This window comes from Hippopotamus amphibius, chromosome 2 (assembly GCF_030028045.1).
Source record: "Hippopotamus amphibius kiboko isolate mHipAmp2 chromosome 2, mHipAmp2.hap2, whole genome shotgun sequence".
In the NCBI taxonomy this organism is placed as follows: domain Eukaryota; kingdom Metazoa; phylum Chordata; class Mammalia; order Artiodactyla; family Hippopotamidae; genus Hippopotamus; species Hippopotamus amphibius.
The window spans coordinates 185,843,795-185,871,439 of NC_080187.1; the positions used below are offsets into that span (position 1 = coordinate 185,843,795).

Sequence of the window (27,645 nt, forward strand, 5' to 3'; positions counted from 1 at the left end):
GAGGCCTATGTCCGTGCAGGCCTCTGTGGCCGCTGTTTCTCAGTTCCAGCATGCTGCTGCTAAGCCAGCCACGCACTTGGCTCATGGCCCTGAGCCCACCAGTTCCCTAAGAAAGCCTCCCAGCCATCGAGCTTTGATTGTATCTCTCACTCAGGACACAGGCTTTGTGCTGTAATCTGGGAGAAACTCAGCCTGTGCAATAAAGCGGTGTGAACTGAGACCAGAGCCAAGGGTGAGGGGACGGCAGACTGGCCAGGAGACACAGCTTTCCTGGGGCATGCTCAGTGTATAACGGTCTTGGCGATTTCCATTGCCGAGGAAGGGGCCCAAGCTGAATTCCTGTTCCTTCCTCTCCTAGTACACCCAGGAGAGGGGAGAGTTTGGGAAGGTGAGCCAGCATAGAGCACCCGCGGAGGAACGTGTTCTTTCTGCAGTGCTGTTCTCCATCTTCTCTCCATTCATGCTCTACTTATCTCTCCTCTTGTCCTGTGTCTGTCCCCTCCCTTCTTTCTGTCTTCTTCCCTTCCTGCCACCCTCCTTTGTTTGCCCTCTCTCCCTCTCCTGGACTGTCCCATGCCCTCGCCGTCGGGCCTCAGGATGGCACAAACATGACCTATGGAACCTCTCCTTCTGGGCTGAAAATGGGGGAGTTGATTGAGCGGATGGTGAGGAATATGGATAACTCGCGGCTCAGGGACTCAGACCTCATCCCTGAGGGATGCTCGGATGACAGACCGATCCGGGTGTGTACGCCTCCGATTGTCAGGGCCATCCCTCCCACCTGCATGACCCGGCCCCCTTGGCTGTGGTGTCAGACCTTCCTCAGCGGCCAGCACCTCACACAAGGGCGCCTCCTGGAGCCTTCCAAGGGTCTGGGTTGGAGTCACTTGCCCGCTTCAAGGCTCCTGAGGAAGGTGGGGGAGGCAGCTGTTGGAGGGAATCTCTGTGGGAGTTTCTCTGATGATAAATTAACAGACAGAAATACAAGAGAGCTCATTTACTTTAAAGTACTTCTCTCCTTCTAATTTGCTCATTTCCGTATTCAACACATACTTATTGAGCTCCTACTAGGCGCTAGGCACTCTTTCAGCAAAGAAAACTCTCTCCCCTTTGTTCTGGAATCTAGTGAATGAGCAGTCTCCCCGCTCTCCACACCCCTGCCCCGGAGCTCATATGCTAGTACTTTGAGAAGTCATACGCACCATATAGTAAAGCAGAAGAAAAAGTAACGTATATTTTCCCCATCTAAAGATAATAACATTTGGTATATATCCTAGTATTTTTCTATGCATACCACTAATCTAAATTTTTATTTTAAAAATGCTGTCATGAACAAGAAAAAAAATGCTGTCACCCTGCATGTATCTCTTTACAGCATGCTTTTATTTCAGTTAGCTTTATATTCCTGATGTGCTAATAAGAATTATATTCTTAATGTCTCTCCTATAACATTTTTTTAGTGGCTGAACAACATTCCAACATGCTGATACGTTATAATTTATTTACCCAATACCTTATTATTGGGAATTTAGGTTGTTATCTTTTTCTGTTCTTGGCTATTATGTTTAAATGTTACAATGAGCATCCTGTAAGATACATCTTTGTGTCTGTCCATGATGATCTGCTTAGGACGGGTGGCCAGCTGTGGAATAAATAGCTAGGTATGCATTACGTAATGACACAAGAGTCGTTTCCAGTGCCTCTCCCCTCCTCACCCCCCATCTAGAACTGAGAGATGCATGAATCTCCTGCCCCTCTCCCTTTCGATTCAGCATGGCCTGGGTCCTACACCCCTCACCTTGCAAGGGGCTCCCGGCTGCTCCTCTTAAAGCTGTTATGCCATCAGGCGAAGGGCAGCCACAGAGATCCGTCTAGGGCTCCCTGGGCTTTGGTGATCCTACCCCTCTGCCAAGGACCTCCTGTGGCTGCTCACCGCAAATGGAAGAGCCACCCCTGCTCCCTGAGGCGCAGTCATGTCTGAGCAGGACTCTTCTCTGGCCTCCTCAGCATTCTCCCCTGGGCGCTGTGACTTCTGATTCCTGGAACATGCTCTAGGTGGGGTGTGGAGGAGGTGAGGGGATGAAAGATAAAAGGTTAGACCTGCATGTTTCATCGAACCCCCTTTTCTCAGGCACTTTCTCTGCCAGGAAGCGTCAGCCCTGGGTGGGCTCAGGGAGTGGGGAGCCCCATCCTCCAAGCTTCCAGAGGCTCCAAGCTTCCATTGCCCCTACGTCCTCCTTTGAAAGACCCCAAGGGATCCAGAAAGGAGGGCCAGGCCCGCTCTCACCCGACGCGTGCCCCCACCCCCACATTGCTCTTGGATGGTCAGGGAACCAGCTTGAGGGAAGCCACGCGTCCGGGCTGCATCCTCTTGGCTCTCTTAAAGGGACAGTGAGGGTCTTCTCACGGCCAGGAGGCGCACTTCCAGGGCGTGGAGGGGTCCCCGTCCTTGCAGAACCTGGGACGTGAATCAGTGTGAACTTTGTCTCAGGCGGCGACCCCTGACAGGCGGTCTGGGTTTCGCCCCACAGATGATCGTTCCAGTTCAGTACGAGACACGAATGGCCTGCGGGCTGGTCAAAGGCCACGCCTACTCAGTCACTGGGCTGGAGGAGGTGAGCCTGGCGGGCCTCGGCGGGACGGGACTTGGGTGAACCTCCCGAAGTCAGGACTTGGCTGTCCGTGTCCCTTCACACCTGCAGAATTCGCCTCCCGTCAGGCACTCAGGCCGAGCGCCTGGGGCTGGGGGAGACCGCTGGGACTGGCAGGTGGATCTTGCGCAAGACGGTCCTCAGTGTCTGTGTGTTTTTAGTGCTCACGATAGCAAGTGCCTCAACATCGCCAAAGAACACATAGAAAGCACTTTGGTTTTATAAAGTTGATTTCACGGGCTCTTGTGTTTCTTGTCTTTCACAGTCCGTTCCAATGTCTTGCTCCCACTGGGATGCCTGGCCTTCACTGGGTCACGTCAGAGACAGGAACCTTGTCAGGCCCCTTGTGCACAGTTGGGCAAGTGGTGCCCTGGTCACAGGGATGGGCAGAGAGGGGCAGTCGTCTACAGCAGCCCGTGCAGGAGACAGGAGGAAGGGGTCCCTTTTTCGGACTAATCCATCTAGAAGGGACATTTTCTATAGTTCCTCAGCCAGAAGGGGCTTTTTTTCTAATTCATGCAGAGACACCTAATGTGCTAGCAGAGCCCTACATTATATGCCCTGCCTCCTCCCCCAAAGCTCTGAATGGCCAGATGTTCGCTGGGAAAATCACTTCTTAGAAGACGGTAAGGTGACGGCCAAGCCTGACTCTTCCAGTCTCAGTCCTAAGGTTCGGACCCGTCACCCTGGCATCCCACAGGGAACTTGGGATTCGTCTCCTTGACCAGGGCCAGGCAGGACAGCCCCCTGTATGGGATTCTCTCCCCACTCCTGTCCCAGCCCTCAGGCCAAGACAGGAGACCCCCTTTTCAGAAAGGGCCCACAGCGAGAGGGTTTTCTTCTCCTCGCTCAAGGCCCTGTACAAGGGTGAGAAAGTGAAGCTGGTGCGGCTGCGGAACCCCTGGGGCCAGGTGGAGTGGAACGGCTCCTGGAGTGACAGGTGGGTGAGGGCCCCACGAGTCAGGGACAGCAGGGCCTGGGGCAAGGCAGGGTTGGGCACCGAGCCACAAGAGTACTGCAAATGCTTGGCCTAAAATCCCCCTTAAAACCAACGATCCGCAGAGGAGAAGAGGGGGTGCGGGCTGGGAGCGGAGCCATGGGAACCTGGGACCCAGAGAGCTTGCGGATGGCCGTTGTCTGGAAAGGAAAGATGTCTGGAAAGCACGGGCTAGGCCCAGGCGGGAGGGGAGTCTTGGTGCAGGGCTCCGGACTGGACAAGTGACTTCCCTTCTGAAAATCTCTGTTGCCTTATCTGTAAAAGAGGAACAACACCAGCACCTAACCGTGGGCTGTTATGAGGAGACATGAGATCGTGTCTGGAGAGTGTTTCGCCAGTGCTAAGATTTTCTCTCCCTCACTGTCCCCATAAAGAGATGCATAGGCCCTTTGAAAGAACTTTACTGCTTATCACGGAGAGCAAGTGACTAGGGGCAGCAGAAACAACACACATGGGAAAGCTATTGTGAAGGCTCCAGGACGTTCACAAAGCCTGTACTGTCCCACCCCAATCGCTGGCTCCTGGCTGCCTCCCTGGGGGAAGGGTAGGCCCTAGAGCCCCTTTATTCCCAAGGCGGGGCGAGCAGGACTCCGTAGCCGGGAAGGACCACACCCAGGCTGTGTGTGCCCCTCAGCCCCTGGCTCTCATCTCAGGCACCATAATTACTGGTTCATTCGGCCATTCGTTCACTTAGCAAGTATTCGTTGAGCAACTACTGAATCCCAACCACAGGTCTAAGCACTGGGGCCCTTCAGAGCACAGGCAGCCTCATTCAGCAGACCGACAAGGTGCTAATCCCGGTCTCTTTACGGTTCCCTTCTCTTATCCATGTGACAAATCCCAAGTTCCTCCGTTTGCAGTGTGTGCCAGGCCCCATGCTACTGTCTGGGGACTTAGAAATGAAGGCAGGGATGTAGGCCCTGCGCTGTAGGCTTTAAGGTCCAGTAGGAGGGACAGAAAAACACGAATCATGGGGATAAATGCTATGGTAAGGGTCACAAAGAAGGAGCCCTTCTCCTACTTTGGGTGGGACAGGAAGGTAGAAGAAGTTTCCTGGAGGGAGGGACATGTGAACTGGCCACTCGGTTCTGGGAAGGCCCTCGGTGCCCCAGCAGTTGTCCACTCCACTGGTCACTGGACACTGCTGTGTCCTCCAGTCTCAGATCTCGGGGTCTGGCCTTAACTCACTTTCTGCCAACACTTCCACTGCAGGGACTGCTGACAAGTGGGGCCCAGCCTCAGTCACTCAAGGAGGCTCCTTCCCCTCCCTTCCCTGCCACTGTGTCCCTCCTGCTGGTCTCAGGAATCTCCATTTCCCCTTCAGTATTCCCTGGTTCCAAGCATTTCCTCAATCCCTAACCTCTCCAGATACCAACCAGTTTAGTTTCATTCTCCTCCGCGTGCCTGAAACACACATGTGTTTTATTTTCTCCTTCTTCAGGAGAGAGAGAGTGTAAAACTGCCCGGTTTTTAAAAACACAAAGCTGGGATGTTTTGCAGGAGGAAGGAGAAGTTTACATGTTTGCTTTTTCTCTCAGTAACTCAGACACTTCCTTATTAGATGACAGGTCTGTTCTCAACGTTTTGCATGCACTATTTCACTTCCTGCTCATCACAGCCCTGTGAGTAGGTGATATAATCATTTCCCTTTTGCAGTTGAGACAACAGGAGCTGAGAGAGGTGAAGTGACTTGCCCAAGGTGACAGCTAGTACTGGTATGATTAAATTGAATCCCAGTCTACCTATTTCCAGAGCCCAGCTCCTAACCTTATAGTGTGAGGAGTGGTTAAAGATTCAGCCAGAGAAGAGTCAAGCCCTTATAAACTATTTAAAGAACTTGGTCTTAATCCTGAGGGTGGTGGGAGGCAATTACTGGGTTTTCCACTGAGGGAATCACATCAGGTTTGCATTTCAGTGGTTCACACTGGCTGCAGTTTGGAGATAAGCTACTCTCCGAACTTATTCCTATTTCTCTGACACCTCCTGTCCCAACTCAGACCAGGCCTTCCTTTTCTTTTTCTTTCCATAACTCCTCCATTCTCCCTCCAGTTGGAAGGACTGGAGCTTTGTGGACAAGGACGAGAAGGCCCGTCTGCAGCACCAGGTCACTGAGGATGGAGAGTTCTGGTGAGTCCGGGACCCAAGAGGACCCTGCAGGGTAAGGGACGGGTGGGGGCTGAAATCTCAAACCTCCATCCCTGGACAGAGGCTTTCAGAGGCCAGCCCTTGGGACGTCTGGGCCCTCTAACTCGAGCCAGAAGCCCAGCAGGACAGGCTTCGAGAGGAGCCCGAGGGTCATGGTGATGGCTGAGCCCAGGGCCGGGCCAGCAGGCCGCGGCTCCGGCCTCTCCGTGCAGCTCCACCACGCACACCGCTCCAGCCACTTGCTCCCTCCTGGCCTTCACAAAGCTGTTTTCTGAGCCGAGGAAGCTCTACCTACTCTGCTCACTCAGTGCCACCCTCACCCTCACTCAGATCATTTCTACTGAGCCTTCAAGTCTCAGATGAAAGGGAACTTTCCTCAGGACCCCCTTGTTTTCCTCGGGATTGGGATTAATTTATTTGTGATATCACCTTTAAAATTGCTTTTGCTTAATTGTCTGTCCTTCCCTGACTATCTCCCCTTTCCCTGGCACAGTGCCTGAGCCCATTGGAGGGGCACACAGTAATATTTGGGAGAAATGAATTGCTGCCAAGCTCTCCCAGCAAGAACACATGAGTTTGAGTTGTTATTGCAAGTGATACATCAGAACTGACAGTGCTGACCCTAAAAAGGAAGCGTGGGGTCCTCTCTAGGACCATGACTGGGCTGCTCTGGACTATTTCATTGTGCTGTGTTAGCCCTGGAGTCTTACCTTTCCCAGCCTCCCAAATGGGTCTCCCTCTTCTTCCAACCTCTCAGGATGTCCTATGATGATTTCATCTACCATTTCACAAAGCTGGAGATCTGCAACCTCACAGCTGATGCCCTGGAGTCCGACAAGCTTCAGACTTGGACGGTGTCCGTGAACGAGGGCCGCTGGGTGAGGGGCTGCTCTGCCGGAGGCTGCCGCAACTTCCCAGGTGGGAGATGCTCTGGATGGGGGATGGGTCCAAGGGTCCAATGTTCCGGGTAGAATAATATTAACTAGCATTGGCTGAGTCTCTACGAAGTCCCAGACATACATTATGTTATTAAACTGTCCCCATTTTACTGAGAAGGAAACCTCCATGCTGAGGAGTTTGCATTAATGAGCTGGTAACAACTTTTAAGCAGGTTATTAGGTCAGAACAGGACTGTGTTCATACTGCTGAGGATGGCAGTGGAGGACTGAGTTAGCAGCTTCTGAAAGAGTTCAAGTCGGAGACAAGGAAAGCCTAGGCCAAGTCAGGAGGGGCATACTGCTCATGGAGGATGGGTCTGGTTGAGGGGAGAAAATATTGGGTGGTGTGGAGAAGGAAGAATGATTTCAAGGTTCCCACTCTGGGAGCCTGAGTAGATGGTGCCAATAATGTAACATGAAACACACAAGAGAAAAAATATCAGTGTGTTTTTTGCTTTTGATGGAGCTGGTGGTTGGCTCGCGGGGAGAGGAGTTTACTCTGGGACATGGGAAGTCTGAGACACCTGTGGAATATCCAGGTGAAGATGCACAATAGAGAACTGGGTGCACAGATAAGAATGGTACTTGGCTCTCCGATAGGGACTCAATATACATTTGCGGAAGGAAGGAAGAAAGGATGGAAAGAAGAGAGGAAAGAAAGGAGGGAAGAAGGGATGAAGGGAGGGAGGAAGAAAAAAGAAAGAAAGAAGGGACAAAGGGAGAGAGTCAAAAGAGAGACTGAGGCTGGGATCTGCAGCTCAGGCGTCCCCAGCACATAGGGAGCAGTCAGAAAGTGGGAGTGGATAAGACAGCCTAGGGAGGTAGAATGATGGGGTGAGAGAAGAGGCTCAGGACCAAATCTCAGGGACCAATAACACTGAAGGGGCAGGTGAGGAAAGCGAAGCCATCAGCAAAGACAGAGAATGAAAGTTCAGAGAGGAAGGAGGAGCCACACAGCCATCGGTGCAGCTCCATCTGTATAAAGGTATAAAGCCTACCCCCACCCCGCCACCACATACACACCAAATAATTAGACAAATGCCTGGATCATTTTTTGCCATACATATTTGAGCACCTAAATGTAGGGGGATAGAGATAAATAGGTTCCAAAACTCTGTCTCATCTCCCATCCTATCCTGTCTCTGAGAGGCAGATCTGAGTGTATAATTCCTTTTGCTGGGGCACAGACACTTTTTGGACCAACCCTCAGTATCGCCTGAAGCTCCTGGAGGAGGATGACGACCCCGACGACTCCGAGGTGATTTGCAGCTTCCTGGTGGCCCTGATGCAGAAGAACCGGCGGAAGGACCGGAAGCTGGGGGCCAACCTCTTCACCATAGGCTTCGCCATCTACGAGGTACACCATCCCTGACCACCTTTTCATGGAGGGGGCTTTCGGGGGCTCCCCGTCTTCCCCAATACTCAGTGACCCACAAAACTCCTGATATCAGGCCCACTTGTGTCAGAACCTCTTATAAGTTTGTAAGGAGTGGGAAAAGCCCCATCTAGGGGAGGTGGAGGGGGCCGGGGCTGTCCAGGTAGGTACACAGGGAGTCAGACCCCCGCATCTGCCCTGTGATTGCTGGCATGCCCTTTTGGCAAGCTTACCACCCCCATTCAGATCTGAAACCCACGGAATCTGAGCATCTTCCTTTTCTGTTTCTCCCCAAGGTTCCCAAAGAGGTATAGAAGTGGAGCAGCCAGCAGTGTGTGCAGCATTCCCTGGGGTCCTGTGTCCATCTGTGGCACATCAGGGAGCCTCCTGTGGGGTTTGTGGGCAGGACTATGATAGGAGAGGGCCTTGCCCTTGTTACTCAACTCAGAGCAGGTGACCCAGGGCCTCCTGACCACCCCCCCCCCCCAAGATGTGCCCTTTCTCCCCTCCTGTCAGAGACCGTCACACACACACACCCTCGCTCACACTCACACACAGTCACACAGACATTCTGAGGCTGACTGCCCTCTTTGGGGTGGAGGAATTGCCTCCCTCAGACCCCGGCCACAGTCCCTCTGCCTCTTTGGGGTCCCTCCCCAGCCTGGAGGTGATCTGGAGCTGAGCAGTGGCAGTTCTGGTAAGTGGCCCTGAGTGGGGGATGACAGAGTGGACCTTCACTTCTGGATCACAACAGAAAAGGAAGAGGATATGGAGTAGGGAGCTCCAGGGATGTTGAGCTATTCGAGGCCTTGGGAATCAGAAGTCGGTAGGTCATGACTGTGAAATGGGTGACCAGGGAGTCGGGAAGGAGGACTCCCTGGAGGAGAACTGTGAGCAGGACAGGGCGTCCCTCCCGAGGGGCTCAGGTCCCTTGGGCTCTCCTCTCCCCCAGATGCACGGGAACAAGCAGCACCTGCAGAAGGACTTCTTCCTGTACAATGCCTCCAAGGCCAGGAGCAGGACCTACATCAACATGCGGGAGGTGTCTCAGCGCTTCCGCCTGCCTCCCAGCGAGTACGTCATTGTGCCCTCCACCTACGAGCCCCACCAGGAGGGGGAATTCATCCTCCGGGTCTTCTCTGAAAAAAGGAACCTCTCTGAGTGAGTCCCAGCCCGGCTCCCCCACCCTCACCCCTGTCCAACCGTCCCTAAGAGCCCATATGGCCCATTCCAGAGATTAGAAGTGTGAGGCAGCTGGACAGGTCTCCTCCAGGAGTCCTGGGATATGTTGACCAGGCTGTTGCCAAGCCACTGGCCACATCTCCCCTACATCCATCCATCTGTCCATCCATCTATCCACCCCACACATAGTTATCGAGCACCTGCTATATCCCAGGCACTCTTCTTTTAGGCATTGAGGATACAGCAGTGAATTACACAGAAGGAAGTCCCTGCCCTCAAGGAGCTTAACGTTCTAGCATGAGACGACAATGTGTAGGAAAAAGTATATAGAGTATATTAGATTTAGATAAGTGATAGGGAGAAAAAACAAAGTGGGGAGAGGGATAGGGGCAGTTGGGGGTGATTGAACTTTTAGGGTTAGGATGACCAGGGAAGCCAGCAAGGCCACATCTTGCCCTCTTGGTCACCAGAGATGAGTTCATAGGCCCTGCCACTTTGAAATCCATCCCTAAAAGAAGCATAAGGTCCATGGATAGGTAGTTGGGTCATACATTTGGGGAAATCTGGAAAAAGCTAACAGGAAGCCCTGTGTCTGCACGTGGCTGCAGGGAACGATGCCTGTGGTGGGCGATGTTCGTTCCTGGGGTTCTCTTGAGGTCCGTCTCGACTTGACTCTGAGAAGCCAGATGACCTGAGCAAATCCCCTCTGTGCCTCCTACTTAATCCTGGTGACACTGAGATACCCTGTTTGTGTTCCTCACAGGGCAGTTGAAAATACAATCTCCGTGGATCGGCCAGTGGTGAGTAGGTTGGCTTTTTCGTGTGAAAAGGCCCAGAGCACAGGCGGGTGATGGAGGGGAAAGTGGGTGTCAGCAGAGGGATGTAGGAGTCTGGGGTGTGCAGAGCAATTACTCTGTGTCACTGCAACTTCTGTGTGGCATGGCCTGAAGTCATGGGACTTATGTCCTGGGGCCATTGAGTCAGTCCAGGGGCTAGAAGGACAGAAGAGAGTCCTAGAAGAAGAAGCAGTTTGAACAATTAGAGGCAGGGATGAAGGCCACAGGAAGGGATGATAATAGCAGCAGACAGCACTGGATTCTGAGTTAGAGCCGCACATAGAAAAAGGCAGCACTACACGGGCTCCGGAGTCAGCGTCAAAACTCGGGTCCTCCACCTGCCAGATCGATGACCTAGTCAAGTCATATAACCCCTCTGACTCAGTTTCCTACTCTGTAAAATAGGGATGATAATATGTGCCTTGCAAGGCTTTTGTGAGGTTTGAATCAATAAGATCATGTACAGGAAGGGTCTGGCACAGCACGGGCCCTTAAATGGTGGTTATTGTTCATGTGTTTTACATCTTACAAGGTACTTCTCACATGTGTCATCTGACTTGATCCTTGCAAGGTTTCTGAGATGTGATAAGATTATTCTCCCTGGTTTTCAAGTAAGGAAGCGGAGGCTCAGTGGGGTTAAAGGGCTCCCTTGAGTTCACAGAGCTCGTAAATAGCAAGGCTGGAACTCACATCCAGGTTCTCTGAGCCCAGACTCAGGCTCTCTCCCCCATCCCATGCTGAGGCCTGTCCCCAGGGGCGGGCGGCCTAGGGTTAGAAGCACAGAGCTGGTGTGTGTTGGGGTCTCTTTGTGTGGAGGAGTCTTGTGACTGCCTTGGACTTTGGGCTCTGGCTAATAAACAGTCCCTTGTGTTCTGTGGGTGTGTCCCGGGCCAATAAGAGGAGAGCAAATGCTCCACTGAACTATCTTCTGGGTACTGACAGTCATGGTTCTAATCCTGACCCTGTGCTAGTGGCAGATCTCCAAGTGCCTTCTGAATTATCACAGACGTTGGTTTTAGTATTAAGTGCGTTTAGTGCTATTCTTATCTTTCGAACGTCAGTAATCAGTGTAGAGTATTTCTCAGGCGTTGCCAACTCAAAAGCTTACAGAAACTGGCACATCACCTAACTGAGTAGAGCAGGCAGGAGTGGGGGGTTTGGTGTCCCTACACTGGCATATTTGCCTGTAAATCTCAGCTGACACTTTGCTTCAGTGTTGGAGGGACAACGGGAGTGGTGGTGACTGCGGCAATCTGGAGGGTGCAGAGAGCTGGGTGCCCCCAGCTCCCTGGATTGCTGTCACAGGGGGTCGCTGGCCCGTGCAGCCTGCCAAACCTTCTAATTTTACCAAAGAAACAAAACCCCAAACACTGTAAGTCAAATAAAATTCATTTTTAGGCCAGTTTGGGTGAGCCACTTTTTTGGTGTTTTAGTAACCAACTTCATTAAAAAATACAATACATCTGCCAGAAGCTCCCCTTCCTTGGCCATGTCCAATAGCAAAGTAGACCAGAAACGCAGAGCCATAGCAGCCGCCGGTCTCCGGGCCTGGAGACTTCTCTTTTCCCTTCACCGCCCAGTCCCATTTGGCTCCACGTGACCTGGATTTCTGGACCCTGGCACCTCACCCCACACTGAGGACCAGGTCACAGGGAAGCCAAAAGCCACTGGGTTTTCTGGGAACGTGCTTTTCACTTATTCTGCATTTATTATTTCCTTTCCTTGTGCAGAAAAAGAAAAAAACCAAGGTGGGTGTAACAGGGTGAGTGGGCAGAGAGCACGGCGTGTGTGTGTGCGCCGGCAAGCATGCATGCACTGGATCTGCCTCCTCCCCACAGCCCTCCAACTCCTCCCCTGAGCTCCTGTGGCAGCTCTGGGTGCGCAGCAACGAGAGCTAACCCTTGCCAAGCGGAGGCTATGTGCCAGGCACTCCTCTAGGTGTTTCCCATGGATTCTCTCCATCCTCACAACAACTCTATCAGATTGGTACAGGCAGACCTCGGAGATGTTGCGGGTTCAGTTCCAGACCAGCACAATGAAGCGAGTACTGGAATAAAGCAAGTCACACGCATTTTTTGGTTTCCCAGTGCATGTAAAAGTTATGTTTACACCATACTGTAGTCTGTTAAGTGTGCAATAGCATTAAAACTGAAAAAAAGTACATACCTTAATTAAAAATACTTTATTGCTAAAAACGCTAATCATCCTCTGAGCTTCCAGCAAGTCACAGTAGGAACACCAAAGATCACTGACCGCAGATCACCATACCAAGTGAGATAATGAAAAAGTTTGAAATCTTGTAAGAATTACCAACATGTGAGACACAAAGTGAGCAAATGCTGTTGGGAAAATGGCACTGATCCACTTGCTCGACATGGGGTTGCCACAAACCTTCCATTTGTAAAAAATGCAGTATCGGCAAAGCACAGTGAAACGAGGTATGCCTGTGCTATTATTATCTCCATTTTCAGAGGAAGAGAAGGTACAGGCAGATTGACTGACTTGCTCAAGGCCACACAGACAGTAAGCGGCAGGGCCAGCCCTTGGAACCAGGAGGGATGGCTGTGCCGTCTGTGCTCTGAACCACCAGGCTGTACTGCCCAACCATAAGAGGGAGGGAGAGGATGGACGGCCATCCAGTGAAAATGGGCCTGACGTGGGGGTCCTGCAGAAACCAAAAGGAGCGCCTCTTCTTTCTCAGAAATGGGTTTGACTAAGCTAAGCAAGGCTTGATTCTCAGGGGTAACGGCAAAGGGTTCTGTCCCTCAAGGGGCGGTGAGAGAGTTGTGTGAGGATTCCCATGGAGACGGAGCGCCTTGTGATGCCAGGTGCCTGCTCTGCAGATAGGACAGCTCCTTCTCCCGCCTCTATTTCCCTGCCTGCTCCCCACTCCTCCTTTTTTCTTAGCCTTCCGGGGAAGGGCTGTCACTGCCAGGGCTCTTGTTCCAGGTGAAGCCTGTTGCAAATCCCCTCCTAGACAGTGACCTCTCTCTGAACTAAGCCCCCCTAAGTCACAGGCCCTGATGGACTCTTCTTGCTGTGTGTGTCCAGGGGGCAAGGGGGAAAGGAGAAGAGAAGCTTCACCTGGACAGCCCCAGAGGAGCTGCTCAACTTGACTGGTTTAAGGGGGAGAGATAAGGAGAGCTACCTGGGCAGCTTCCCCTCCTGGGGTCTTAAGGAATAGTCCCTCCTGGGTGTCCTGGTTAAGACCACTCTGCTGTAGGACACCATCACTAAAGGTGACCATGCGTGCTAAGAGCATCTCAGGGGCCTCAGAGGAGAGCTTTAAACTGAGACCAAGACCACTGTTTCCCTCGTGTGGTTTTGGATCTCGAGATTACTGTTGTAATCAACCCCATCCTTGCGCCCTTCACCCCGTAACCTCCCCATAGTCTCCAGGGTGGTAGTGCCTACAATAATGGTATCCCTTTTAGAGCTTTGGTTTGATCACCCAGAGTGCCATCCAGAAATGACTGACCTTTGGGCATCCTCAAGCCCATGGAGCAGTAGCCATAGGCTATCAGACAAGGTTTGGTGTTAGTGTTCATGACAGAGTCTGGAAGGATCCATCACAGGGGTCCTCTAAGCATTGGTGCTGATGCAGACCAGGGCTGACATTCATCACGCACCTACTGCACATTAAGGCACATTCACCAAGCACCTACTGCACTTTAAGGCACTGCACAGGTGGTAAGACATACATTGTTTTCAGTTACAACAGTATCTACAAGGTAGGTGCTGTTATGACTCCCCTTTTATAGATGAGGATAAAGATTCAGAAGTACTTGCCTAAGGACACACGACTAATGAGTGGGAAAACTGGAACTGGAAACCGTTATTTGTCTGCTCCAAAACCCATGTTTCTTGCCCTCATCTCTCCGGTGCAGGCCCCTTACACTCCACTGCCTGTGTGGCCCAGACCCACACTTGGTCCCCAAGATGTGTGCCTGGCAGGGGTGCCCCATGGCCACACCACGTCCACGGACACACATCCCCCCTCAGACTGTGAGCCCCGCTTGCTCTGGGATTCCTCACAAGCATTAGTTACTTGAACAAGACCCTCTGCTTGGAAGGCAGAGGAAGCCAAGGTATTTGGGGCCCGCTGGGAGCCAAAGCTGGGGCAACTCTATAGGCCTGTCCACTCGTGCTTTCCCAGATGAACAGTATGGAAAGGCAAATGGGGACTAAGAGAGCGGTCAGGTTCCTTTTCTGCTCTGAGAGACTCTGCCCCCTTGCTCTCTGCACTGCAGCCACCAGCCTAGCCTTCCTCCTCTGGCTTTTCCTGTGGGATGTATACACCAACCAGTACTGGCACAGCATAGCAGCCGCTCTCCTTCCTTTTGTATCCTCCCCACTTGCATGAGCATGTCTGGCAAATACCCCTTATATTTGTGTAGCATCCTAAATGTTTTTTTCAGTACAATTTTACATTCACTATCTCACGTGATCCCCACAAGAGCCCGATGAGAGGGTCAAAGCAGGTTTTATCATCCCCATTAATGGACGAGTAAACCAAGGCCAGAGGATATTTCTCAGATGTGAGGGGCATGGCTGGGACTCCAGCCAAGTGTCCTGACCTCACCCACTGACCATGCCACTAATCAGAGTCCTTTCTTTCAATGTGTCCTCTGCCTCGTCCTAGAGGTTGCCTTGGAGGTGCCTCAGTAGCTGCCATGATGACACGGGGTTGCTGAGGGAAAAGAGCTCTGCTCGCTTCATCAAGCAGAGAAGCTCGGTTTTTAATGGCTTCTGGGGAAATTAAATTTGAACAGGGTTTCCACGTGAAAAAAAAATCTACAAAATGCTTGAAAAACACTGCACTAGATCACGCTGCTCTTAGCACTCTTGGCATTTTCACATGTACTAACTTCCTTGCTTAATCCTCACAATTCTACCATGAGGAGATAAGGAACTGAGGTCCAGAGAGACTTAGCATCTTTCCCCAAGTCACACGGCTTGCTAGTGGCAGAGATGGAGCTTGAACTTAGGTTCAAGGACTCCCAATTCTGCTCTTTCCCTCTCCGCTGGGCAAGGCTGCTCCAGGAGAGAGGTTGCCTCCATGTGCCCGCTCAGCCAGTAATCTTTGTTTCCTTCCTGCCCCCTCCTCACTTCCCTCCTCTCTCCAGCCCATCATCTTCGTTTCAGACAGAGCAAACAGCAACAAGGAGCTGGATGTGGACCAGGAATCAGAGGAGGGCAAAGACAAAAGCCCTGATAAGCAAGCAAAATCCCCACAGGTTTCTGAGCATGTGCATGAATGGGGTGGCCAGCACATAACTGAGGTCTATCCTCTTGGGGTGCATGGGGGTTGGAGGGGCCACAGGGTGGGGTGTCCCTTTAACATCTAGAGGTCTGGGTTTGTTCCACTGATGTTTCCTTTCATCAAGTTCTCCTAAAATTTGGCATGCTGCTTGGGTGAACGTCTTGGGGTTGGCTGCCGTACCAAGCTGGTCCTACGCCTAGAAAGGACGGGCCAAGCCTCCTCACTGGAACCCATCCAGCCAGGACAATGAAAGAAGAGGGATGCAATGCCTGAGACAGAAGCAGCTTGAGATGGGACAACTCCTGTTTCCTGGTGTCATTACCCATGGGAAGGATAAAGAATAGTAGTAGGAAAGGGGGATGACACCAGAAATGGAGTCCTCCGGAGCTCAGGGGACGGTGTTAAGAGTGGGGAGAGGTGGTCATGTAAAGCTTATAGAAGGTGAGACTTAGAGGCGAAAGTCCATAGGTAAATCCAGGGCCATCTCTATCCCGTAGTGCCCAGGCAATAGAGTGGGGAGGGGAGGAGGGTCCTCTGCGGACTTGGCCTTGATAACAGAGGCAGCTGGAGGTATCAGATTGGTCTGGCCCCCTTCATCCTGTTGGGGCTGGTTTGGTTGGGATGGTCAGGCTCAAAACAGGGGAGAGGGCTCTGGTCGGTGGGGATGGGCAGAGAGGACTAAGGGGTCTGTCTACATGTTTGCAAAGCTAATGTATCTCCTTTGGTTGGAATGTCTGGGCTGGGAGGTATGGAGTGAAGGGTCGCTGGGGCCTAGATGATTCTCACTCCAGATCACCAGGTTCAACTGAAAAAGAAGAGCGTTTGCCCTGCACCCAGCTCCTGCTCCCACCTAGGGGCACCTGGCTCCTTCAGTCCAGAAGGAACTTTTCTCTCAGATCTGTCCATCTCCCTGGTCCCCACCAACCAGTTTTCCTTTGCGCTTCCATAGCCAGAGCCCGGCAACACTGACCAGGAAAGTGAGGAACAGCAGCAATTCCGGAACATTTTCAAGCAGATAGCAGGCGATGTGAGTACCTCCAACCCTGACTCCCACCGACACTCCTCCCCTTGATTTACTGCTCAGCTTGCCAGTTATTTCATTATGGTTCAGTAGAGGTCATTTTGGCTTTTGGTGGAAACAGGGTATATGAGTGTAGCACAGAAGTCCGCAAGTGAAGTCCCTGAGTTTTAGACCAGCACATCCATTGGGTGGCTCTGAGCTGCCCACCGCAGTCCGGACAGCTGAGGGTGCAGTGTGTCTTCCTCAGAAAAGCCGCAGCTTCCCCATGTCAGAAGCGCCCTGACAGGGACTTTACAACCATGGACAGCTGGGATTTGTTTTGCAAATCCCGTGCTCCATCAGCTGCTGGACTCTTGAACAATGACTCTCTCCTCCCTTCCTCCTCAGGACATGGAGATCTGTGCAGATGAGCTCAAGAATATCCTTAACAGAGTTGTGAACAAGCGTGAGTGGCTCAAACTCTGTGAGGAACAGGTGGGTGGCGGGGGCAGTGTGTGTCCAGTTACCCGAAAGCAGCACCTCACTCTTCTCCATACATCCCAGATAAGGACCTGAAGACACAAGGTTTCACGCTGGAGTCCTGCCGTAGCATGATTGCTCTCATGGACGTATCCTTCCTGCCACCCCTTCCTTCCCAGACCTCTGTCGTCAGCCCCTGTGCAGCCCCTGGGGGCTAGGGCAACAATAAGGGGGGCCCTGTCAAGCAGAGGGGCTCAAATTCGTGTCCAAGGAAAGATCTAAGGAGGCCCCGAGTTAGAACTTCCTGGCTGCTGGTCTGAAAGGGGCTGTTGGAGGAGGTACAGTTGGGAAGAACATTGGTCCCCGCTCTTAACCGCAGGCCTGGGATTCTACCTGGGTCCCTGCCTAACAAAAGTGGTCCTTAGGAGAAAGGGTCCCCATAGAGCAGGCACTAATTTTGACTCGGGAAGCAGGGCAAAGGGTGTTAAATACCAGGACACGGCAGAGGGGGGGATACCCTGGGAAAAGCCCTCCTACGGGGCTACCTTCCCTGCACAGCCCCCCTAGAAAGCCCTCTCCCAATCCAGGGAGATTTTGCTAAGTGCCCTGTAGCCCTGACCTCCTTCCTCCAGACAGACGGCTCTGGGAGACTGAACCTGCAAGAGTTCCATCACCTCTGGAAGAAGATTAAGGCCTGGCAGGTGGGATGAGAGAACGAAGGTGGGCATGAGGAAGGGACTGATTCAGAGATTCAGTGTGTAAAGTCTATCCTCAAATTTTCTATCGCCAGAAAATTTTCAAGCACTATGACACCGACCAATCCGGCACCATCAACAGCTACGAGATGCGAAATGCAGTTAAAGATGCAGGTGTGGGGAAGAAAGGGGCTGGCCAGGCTATGGACTGGAGCTGGTGGGAACAGGAATGGGAGGGGATGACTGGCCCCTGGGGCCCTACTAGAGAAAGGAGTGAGAAAGGACTTCTCATTATCCTCAGGCCACAGCGTGACCAGGAGGCAGGGGAGACAGCAAGCAGGCCTGAGGACTCCCACCCTACCTCCTCCTCTCCTGTGCTCTCCCCACAGGCTTCCACCTCAACAACCAGCTCTACGACATCATCACCATGCGCTATGCAGACAAATACATGAACATTGACTTTGACAGTTTCATCTGCTGCTTCGTCAGGCTGGAGGGCATGTTCCGTAAGTGGATGGCTACCCTTCTGCTCGCTTGTGCCCCTCCTGCTCCCTCTCCTGCAGCGACAGCTGTGGCAGCAGGAATCTCCACTAATCAACCTACTGTATGACCCGGCCAAGTTCCAATCTACTCTATTCACATGGAACAAAGGTGAAAACCCTCTTTAGGCTCAGAATGGAATGGCAAAGGGAGCGCTATTGGTGATCCTTTGTCTGGTAGATTTCTGCGCTGAAGGGCAGCACTTAGCACATGGTCCTCTTAAGAAAAGGTAGAGTAGCGGAGGTGGAGTGAGCCTGTAACTGGCCTCTGGCCTGTGCATTCTTCCACACAGGAGCCTTTAATGCATTTGACAAGGACGGAGATGGTATCATCAAACTCAACGTTCTAGAGGTAAAGTCTAATAGAAGCAGTACACTCCCCCTACACCTTCAAACACAAGGTGGAGGAATCCATGAGGAAGACTGGACACACTGTGTGCTCCTCACTTCCCAACGGGGGTGGAGGGATGGGATGGGAGAGGAACATAAAGGGAAGCTCACGGCTCAGCAGGCTGTGGCTCAGAGGGAACGTGTACTGGGGGAAGGCTCCAAAGAGGCCTCAGCTCTTCACTGACTTTATGCTGGAAAATATGTACCTTCTAGGAGAGATCTGTGGGAAGGATGCAGTACACCGCTGCTTCTCAGAAAATCTTCCCAGTGTCTGGCATGCTGGAGCTGTCCCTTTCCTCTACCCTGTTAGATCCCTATGGCTGGGCTCTCTTTTCCTGTTTGCATTCTGATCTTGGGACTTCCTCTTTCAGTGGCTGCAGCTCACCATGTATGCCTGAACCAAGCTTGCCTCATCCAAGGCCATGCGGGATCACTCAGGATTTCAGTTTCACCCAACAGAGCTAGAGCCACTTACCTCAAAGGACATAGTAGCTGTAACCCCAGGAGGCCTCCAGGCACCTCATCAGTCTTGTTCCTCCTCTACTCACTTCCCTCTCAGCCTCAGGGCATCTGTCATGCCCAGCCTCACCCTTTAGTTAAGGAATGGGAAAGGGAGAACTTTGTCCCTGTGCCACATGGAGGCAAGTGTCTCTGTCTGCCTCAGCTAGCCATAGACCAGTGAGAGCTTTGCTTGGAGTCTGAGTGGCCTCAGCTCTGAAGCAAACACTCTGTTTAGCTTGCCCTCGGCTGTTCGCAGAAGCATTTGCCAATGGCACTCAGCACTTTCTGGTGCTAGAGCCCTCCATCACCTTTATGTTCTCCCACTCACGGGACAGCAGCTCAATGGTTCAGAGCACTTGGTTCCGTCTGATTATTTCAGGATGGGCCTGCTCCGGGGTAAACTAGATCAGCGAAAGAGGGTTGGACACCTTGGGTTATTTGACTCATAAGTTTGGCTGCATTCTGAAAAAAGTTGATCTAAATAAAGGCACCTGTATGGCTGGTTTGATCGTGTTTTGTTTTCTCACATTTAGGTGTCAGCCATAGCAGGGCTGAGTAGCTCCAATCTTACCCATCACGTATAGAGAGCCCTACTTTCAGAATACAGCAATGGAAAATATACACATACACAAATAAATCCTGAATCCCACTTTAATCATGCCTTTCGCTATTTCTTGAGCACAGGAATCAAATACTTTCCTAGATACATGAGGAAAGGAAGGGGGAATAGCTGTTGGTGTATAGATCAAGACAAAATGCGTCACCTAAAACCAGAAGGGCCAGTTATCTGAGTGTAATGGAGCAGAGATAACGTTTTTAATCCTAGCTCCCCCACTAATATTGACCTATTGTATGACCTTGGACAAATCCTTAAATGTAGCTGTTTGCCAGGCTTTTCTGGACTATGATCTGTGGCATATCCATAACCATCTTGCATTTTCCACCCGATTTCCTTCTTGTTTTCTATGCCAACATGGATAAGAAGGGTTTGGCTATGAATATGCAGATAAGGTAACAAAAATAAACAATCAGTAGAAGTACTTTATTTTCCCCTTATATTTGCTTTATATTTTGCGTTACAAAGTTAGGAAGTTCACAGCTTTATACCAAAATGTAAGAAGGCTAAGCTATTTGCTTATAAACATTTTTGCAGTCAAGTGTCATCTGATTTCATTCTTCTAACCCATATTCAATTAAAAAAAAAAATCAGACACCAAGGGTGCTGGTGCAGCTCTAGGGCATACACTTCTCTTGAGCAGAAGAAAGACCTTCAACAGCCTCTCCTCCTTGACTCCCTCCTCCCCCAGTTCAGTTGGGCTACTACCTTGAATTTAGAGGAAACCCGGGAAACGTTAGTCACCATGTGACCCAGCAAGGCCACATGCTTGGGGGTTGGAGGTAAGGTTGGAGGTTATTGCCTGATAAAGTAGTAGGTTTGGTTTAGTCAGGATTTCACATCCACTTGTGTATGGAACTCAGTATAACCCAAATCATCTCTACCACAGCTTCTAATTCTCACCATTAGACAACTTCTCTGAAATCCTGAGGATCCTGATGATTTGGGGCAGGGATAAAATCACTGTCTTAACAATGTGGCAGGCATGGCCTTCTTAACAGTTTTAGGAGCTCTCCTTTAGGTAACAGGAAGAAAATTTATAAGTCAGCAAATATAAATTGCAAACCAGAGGGTACATGCTGTTTAAATCACACTCTTAAATCATACTCTCATTTCCCCTCCAGTGAATTCTCTTCCATAAAATATACCATACCATTTCGCTAAGTGTTGTACACCTACTCCCACCAAATCATCCACATACCTAGTCACTAAAGTTGTCCACTGCATAATCTACCAAAAAGAAAAAACAAAAAACAAAAAAGCCTTTGTTAGGCAAATAATCACTTAAATAGCAATAATGTTGCCTAGAAATTATAGGTAGGTCAGGAGCTAAACACTCAACTGCTAACTCTTCTGAGGCAGAAACAAAATTCTCCAGAAAAGCAGGAGTGCAGTAGCAATGACGTTCTCTCAAATTCAAGTAACATCAGGTGGAGACAACTTTGTGCTGTGTTTCACCGCTTTGTACTGAGCAGAGCGGTGTACCAAAATTCCGAACCTGGTGAAACCTTCAGGGTAAAACCTGAAGCGACTGATATTTCATCAGAGCAAACTGCCATCAAAACACTAGCATCTGCACACAAAATGATTTATGCTATGGTTTGCTTGGCTTCTGTTAGACGTAAACACAAGTAACTAAAAATAACATTCTAAAAATGGCCTCCAATTCCTTATAAGAAATGAGTTGTATTTTGTCAGGTCATGTAACAATTTCCTTCCTCCAACTAAATATCAGAGCCAACGCAAATCCCTGAGCCACTGCTCTACTCTGAGGGGGAACAGAAGGCCAGAATCAGCCAAGACACTGTAGGAGACTTTAAAAAAGACTTTTGCATAACTTTCATGACACTTGGAAGTAATTAACACACAACCATAAGCAGCCCAGATGCTTATGGTGCCTTTATTTCTAAACGTATGGCTACAAAGGTGCATTTGGGGCAATATACTAACCTGGTGTTAAACGAATTTTACATATTCTTGAAACAAAGATGTTATTGCCGCGGCTTCAAAGAAAATTCTTGTGAAATGAGGAAAGGTATTACAAGTATAGGTGCCCGCGCGCATATACATGTACAAAGAACATCCATAACTGCACACGTAAAGGCAGACAGACTGCGTGTGATTCTATCAAAATTAAGCTCAAATCAGTTTCTACTGATTCTATCAGTCTGTTCATACCTACAACGGTTCCCCACGACTGCCCAACACCTCACATACCCCCTTCCTACTGTACAAGGCTCCACCATTCTCAACTTTTCCTACATGTCCTCAGGTAGGACAGAAGGGCACCTATGCAACAGAGCATGCAAGACTTTCTCTCAGCACACTGCCCAGCCAACATGGAAATGTGTGGGTTCACTACAGCCGGAAGGAAAATGCCAGGTTTAGCAATAAATCCGAACGTACTTTCCTGGGAATCACCAATCCCAAACCCACAGAACAGCTTAGCTTCTCTGGTCACCTGTACAGGAAATGGGGTGAGAGATGAGAATGCTTCCTCTCAGACAGAAACAGCACACATAAACTTTATGCAACAGGATCTTCTCTATTCTCCCTCAAGTATCATGCAAATCTCAATATTGTGGTCAACACAAGAGTTCTGCCATTCATAAGGACAGACATAAACAGCTTGTGGGGCCATTCATCATCTAGATGTAGATCCTAGATTAGTTCTTAATGTTTTTTTTGGATCCAGTAAGAACCAATGGAGGCTTTCCTGGAAAAAAAGAACACCTACTTAGTCTTACACACAATTCCAGGGGGTTTGGACACCCTCTTGAAAGCTATATCCATGAACCCCTGGTGAAATCCCCCTTCCCCCGAGCCTGAATGAAGACATGGGAGTAGAAGTGTGTGCAATAAGATGGGTGGAGATAAACCTGGATGCTCTGCAGTCCTAGGAAAGAGTAGGCATCACACCTGAAGCTTGGTATGTGGCACTGGGCTCTTCTCCCTTCTCCTCTCTCTCTCTCTCTGTAGAATCTTTCAGTTTTGAGAATCTAGAAACAAAACGCTGGAAAGCAACACCTCTATGGCTTCTCTTAAGAGTCCAGAGAAAATCCAAAAACAAAGCAGTCTCATGAAGGCTTTGTTCATTTGGCTGCTTTCAATGGACAGGTAGGGTCTTCCCCTTCACCCTACTCCACCCTCTCTTCCCAGCTAGCGGGGAGGTGAAGGCAAGACGTTGGTCTTTAAGAAGCCTGCCTGACGCCTTAAAAACTATATTTAGATGCTTTATCCTGACTCCCCGATTTGGGTACTGCAGGTGGGTGGGAAGTACCCTGTGAGCCCAGAGGAAGTATATGATGGCTGCTGTCAATCTAGACACAGCCAGAGAATGGAAGAGAGAAGGGTTTGGCAATGAAGCAAATGAAAAGGTTTCAAACCCACAGCCTACTTGGAGACTCAGAAGCTGGAAAGAGAGATAAAGCTTATACCTCCAGTTCGAACAGCCTACCAATACCTGCAGTGAGTGCCCAGGTCTCACAGTGAGACTTCCAAGTAGACGTTAGGTCTGTGCACTGCCTTGAACTGAGCACTCTATCGAAATCTACAGAGGTTCAACAGGAAGTACTGTCTGTAAGGACTTGTCATTATGTGACTTGCTGCCTGAGTTCCTAAAATATAATCAGCAGAGCAGTTACTCTAGCTGTTAAAAATCTACTGTGTGTTCCCTTTAGCATTTAAAGCCAGCTCTGTCCATCTACAAAGAGAATACTGAAACACACTACACATAATTATTAAGAAAGGAAACTATTTGCTTCCAATTTAAATATCCAGTTGTTACAATTAACTGATTGTAATAAGAGGAGAAATTAAAACTGATTCTAAAAACCTAGCATTTGAACAAATTTGTACTTAAAAGCCTGACTATAGGTTTAAACCATTATAAGAAAAGAAACTAAAAATTACAGACTGAAATCAATAAAATATACATATGATTAGGGTTAAACTGGGTAACCAATTAAGATCTGTATCTTTAATAAACATCTGGAGAACACCAGTAGCATAAATTACTATATGCCATGCTGTCCCAGAAGAGTATGGTTCCTTAAAAATCTGTTTCAATCTGACAAACCTCCAGCAAGAACTTAGAAGTGTGACCTATCATCCCATTGAGCTGCCCAGACTTATGCTAGTGGTAAGCCTGGCCAGTAACCACTTTCTCCTTCCCTGCTTCACTAGGGAAGGGAAGACATTGGCCTGTGTAAGGGGCCGATGTGAAATTACTTCAACTAAAGACTTCCCAACATGGGAGGCAAAAAACTTCAGGAATCAATTTTGCTGTCATCCTCAGCATGTCGTTCAATGTGTCCTGCAGCATCCTAGGAATAAAGGGAAAAGGGCCCATGAGAGAAAGGTTGGCAGTAGGACAAGAGAAAGTCAAAGCCAGGGAGAGCTTCACAGGAACATTCTAAGATCCGTACATGAAAGGCAGTTAGGCCCTGCACTCTAATTCACATGGAACCGTGCACTTAAAGATGAGTTCTTAACACAAGAGCACTGTAATAAACCTCTAGGTTCAAGTTACTGGATTGGAAACATGTGAAAACATTCTCTTTAGGCTCTTTCTCAAAAACTACCTAATTCTTCATTTGAAACCTCATTAAGCCATCCCCCAAATACCTGGATAGTAATAAAAAGAAAAATGTCTACACTCTCCCTGTTTATTGCAATTCTGAACATTCTAATAAGGCAAAAAAGGTTTGCTGAACTCTGCTCTGAGCAGTCAAATGACCCCAGGTTGACCTCAAATCTCAGTGATGTACCTGTTTGGATCCTTTCCTAGCAGTAAAAAAAGCATCACAGTTCTTCCAGCGACATTTCAGAGTTTGAAAGTTTGGATTTGTATGGTCAGTCAGCAAATGTTGTTTTAAATGATCTATAACGCCAAATATCAGAGAGCAACCATGCCACTGGAGAGAAACAGAATGAAAGGGTAAGTTATAAAGAGCATAGGAAACATGCAATGAGAATATTCCTCACTTGTACCCCTGTAAGTAAGCCCCTATTCTTTAATTTACTCTTGGCTAGAAAATCCAACAAAGCCAGAGGCAACCGAATCATCAATTTAAAGAGAAACCTTGAAAAGACTAGGAAGTCTTTTGACAGTGCAGTATTTTGAGAAGCACTAAGGCAGCCATTACATCATTAGATAAGGAAGCTGTCAGCAAATACTGACGGACAGTTACATAAAATTCAATTTAAACCATATTTATGCTTTATCTTGCCATCATAAAAGGAGTTTCTTAGTCCATTTATTTAAAAAGGCAAAGAGCTTTCCTGTAATACCTAAAGGGTTATTTTTAACAATTCTAAGAACTGTTGACTTGTAAATGTGAAAATACAAATGTCTAATAAAGAAAACTGGATTTGTGGAAATACTTGTTGTAGAAAACTATTTGCCAAGGAAGGCCAACTTTACTCACAATTTTTATCACTTGAATCACCGTCTTGTTATCACCTACTTTTTTCTAACTGTATTATAAATGTGGCTATGTTTCAATTGTCAGAAAGCATAAAGACTCTTTGTCTTGGCTTTTTTTCCTTACAGGCTTGTAAGAAATCTTACGATTCTCACTCTAACATGTTCATTTCTAAAAAGTAATGCAAATTTGAGTTTTTCCTCTGTAAGCACTATTCCATCCCTCCAGCTTTAAAACCAGAAGGTATTTTCCTCATTTCTCTAGGTAAGTTAAGTCTATTTGTATATTCTGGAGCCTGTTGTACTAGATTTTGCTTATCTTCACTGAAAAGACTAAAAAATCAAAGATAGTGATGTGTGAAAAGCTGAAAAGTAATTAGGCCAGAGACAACCTAGAATCAAATTTTAAAATGGAGAGCACCCGGTTCATTTCATCAAGGCTGAAAAGGTTAGGGATTAGGGTAAAAAAATTCAGTGCCATCAATTTTTCTCTGGTCACTACTAATTGTTAGAACTGATGAAACAAATTAAAGGTTTATAAGAAACAGTGTGAGGGACTTCCCTGGTGGCGCAGTGGTTAAAAATCCACCTACCAATGTAGGGGACACGGGTTCAATCTCTGGTCCAGGAAGATCCCACATGCTGTGGAGCATCTAAGCCTATGCACCACAACTACTGAGCCTGCATGCCACAACTACTGAAGCCCACGTGCCTAGAGCCCGTGTTCCGCAACAAGAGAAGCCACTGCAATGAGAAGCCTGTGCACCACAATAAAGAGTAGCCCCTGCTCTCTGCAACTAGAGAAAGCCTGTGCACAGCAATGAAGACCCAACACAGGCAAAAAAAAATTAAAAAATTAAAATAAATAAATAAATAAAATTAAAAGAAAAACAAAAAACAGCAAAACAGTGTGAAAGTTTTGAAGGTTAATCACTAGCCCCCACCCAAAAATAAAAACCATGCAATTTGGCCTACTGAACTGAGGCTTAGCACTTCAAAAATGCAGATTTTTATCTGCCTATTCCTAAAAAACCAATGAGGAACAAACCAAACTATTAATACATGTAATGCCTGAGGAATGGGTAAACTATTGTGCGTAGGTCATAAAAATAAGCACTTCCACTTTTCTTTCACACAATTCTGTACTGTTGATGTTTTTGTAGGCATGTATGTAGTAATAAAACAAAATAAAAAACACAAAGGAGATAACTTCTGAGTGGATACTTATACTTTAAATCTAATCTTAAGATTAGACTTTTCATTATAGAAGTATAGAAGCATTTTATGTACTTTTTAAAAAGTAAGCTTATTTGTCCTACAGTGGAAGGCGTAGATGCTCAATATAAAAATGTTAAACCGATGATATAAGGAAGATCTATAAATTGGCCGGGGGTTGTGCAACATCTAAGTCTGGTGACAAGAACAGTTTCACTTCTTACCCAGCAGCGGTAATTCTGCATCAGATTTAGCCTCACGGCCTGAATGCTGCCATCATAACAGCCAGTATAAATCTAGAGAAAAACATTTATCATATCAGACCAAAACAACACACAATAAAACATCTACAAACATCCTCAAAATAAGAGTCAAAAGCTACTGGTAGCAACTATAACAAGAAAACATAAACCTAAACCCAAACCAGCCCCAGAGTACCATAATGGGAAAGCATCTTGTAAATCTTCTAGTCTGGACACTTGGAAGCAGTGCTCCTTAGATAGCCACTCTTGGGACCGTGGCCGAGAGTGGAAGTGGCTCGGCTCAGAAGCACTGCTTATACTTATTTAACTGGTGTAGCTCTGGCTTCTACTGGGCAGTACATATTAGGCATGTATTTCATTGGAACAAAAGGTTCTACTGCTTAAAGTCTGAAAAACATCCATTTTGGTTCAACCTCATAATTTAAAAATAAAATAAATCAAGGCTTAGCAGGGTTACATGAGTTAGCTTCTACTTTTAGGTCTGCTATAACTATGCCACACTGGCCAGATCTCCTGGCTCTATTCCAATGTACTGTCCAGATCATAATGTCTCCGAAGAAAGAGCCACTCATTTTTTCTTCTTTGAAACATCTTAAATTTACCTTCTATTTAATGGTGGTATTATTTTTTATTGTAATTATTTTAGCTCAATAAAAAATGGAATATTCAACAGCGTTACTGGGTTACATCTCAATATGATAATTCCAAGAGACAGAAAGACATTCAGTAATGAGGCATATCAAAAACAGATCTCATTTTGGGAAGTGACAAGTAGTAACATTATTAATTGTTTGCAGAATTTTTAGGAAACACATTCAAAGGCAAATGTGAGGCATGGCAAATTATACTCACCATACTTTTATGGATGGTCATACACATAATCATGTCTTTGTGTCCTCCATAAACTTGCAATCGATCATGGGACTTAGGTGGAGGGGAAACAAAACAGAAAGAGGATTAAGGTTGTTTATACCTTGTGTTTAACAAGCATAGTCCCTGAAGGCCTTTGGAAGGTTTAAAAACTACATCTGAGGTACGAAGCTGAAGCACCAGTAGCATGTTAACAGAAACATAATCTAACAGCAATCTTTCTAATAACTCCTCCGCCTCAAGGGAAGAGTTGGTAACTGGAAA

At 48.4% G+C, this 27,645-nt stretch overlaps 2 protein-coding genes across 8 annotated transcripts in view; one reads left to right on the forward strand and one right to left on the reverse strand.

Annotated features, from left to right (window-relative positions):
* CAPN3 (calpain 3) overlaps positions 1-19,495 on the forward strand; it is a 50,313-nt gene extending 30,818 nt beyond the window's left edge. Inside the window, exons 6-24 of one of the 4 annotated variants that reach the window (XM_057721848.1) lie at positions 597-743; positions 2,532-2,615; positions 3,506-3,591; positions 5,698-5,775; positions 6,551-6,711; positions 7,919-8,088; positions 8,403-8,414; positions 9,059-9,267; positions 10,052-10,088; positions 11,855-11,872; positions 15,251-15,361; positions 16,337-16,414; positions 16,796-16,853; positions 16,952-17,016; positions 17,500-17,568; positions 17,658-17,736; positions 17,952-18,068; positions 18,395-18,453; positions 18,863-19,495. In XM_057721848.1, the coding sequence (XP_057577831.1) occupies positions 597-743; positions 2,532-2,615; positions 3,506-3,591; positions 5,698-5,775; positions 6,551-6,711; positions 7,919-8,088; positions 8,403-8,414; positions 9,059-9,267; positions 10,052-10,088; positions 11,855-11,872; positions 15,251-15,361; positions 16,337-16,414; positions 16,796-16,853; positions 16,952-17,016; positions 17,500-17,568; positions 17,658-17,736; positions 17,952-18,068; positions 18,395-18,453; positions 18,863-18,889 (1,665 nt within the window). In that variant the 3' untranslated portion in view covers positions 18,890-19,495. Of the gene's footprint in view, positions 1-596; positions 744-2,029; positions 2,094-2,531; positions 2,616-3,505; positions 3,592-5,697; positions 5,776-6,550; positions 6,712-7,918; positions 8,089-8,402; positions 8,415-9,058; positions 9,268-10,051; positions 10,089-11,854; positions 11,887-15,250; positions 15,362-16,336; positions 16,415-16,795; positions 16,854-16,951; positions 17,017-17,499; positions 17,569-17,657; positions 17,737-17,951; positions 18,069-18,394; positions 18,454-18,862 lie in introns of those variants that run through there. The other 3 variants (XM_057721850.1, XM_057721849.1, XR_009051330.1) reach the window with 3 other exon arrangements.
* A 520-nt stretch (positions 19,496-20,015) lies between these two features.
* Positions 20,016-27,645, reverse strand: part of ZNF106 (zinc finger protein 106) — a 66,765-nt gene continuing 59,135 nt past the window's right edge. For all 4 annotated transcript variants that reach the window (XM_057721847.1, XM_057721844.1, XM_057721845.1 and 1 more), the window contains 4 exons: positions 27,364-27,435; positions 26,473-26,544; positions 24,378-24,524; positions 20,016-23,933 (listed from right to left, as the gene is read on the reverse strand). In XM_057721847.1, the coding sequence (XP_057577830.1) occupies positions 23,877-23,933; positions 24,378-24,524; positions 26,473-26,544; positions 27,364-27,435 (348 nt within the window). In that variant the 3' untranslated portion in view covers positions 20,016-23,876. The remainder of the gene's footprint in view (positions 23,934-24,377; positions 24,525-26,472; positions 26,545-27,363; positions 27,436-27,645) is intronic.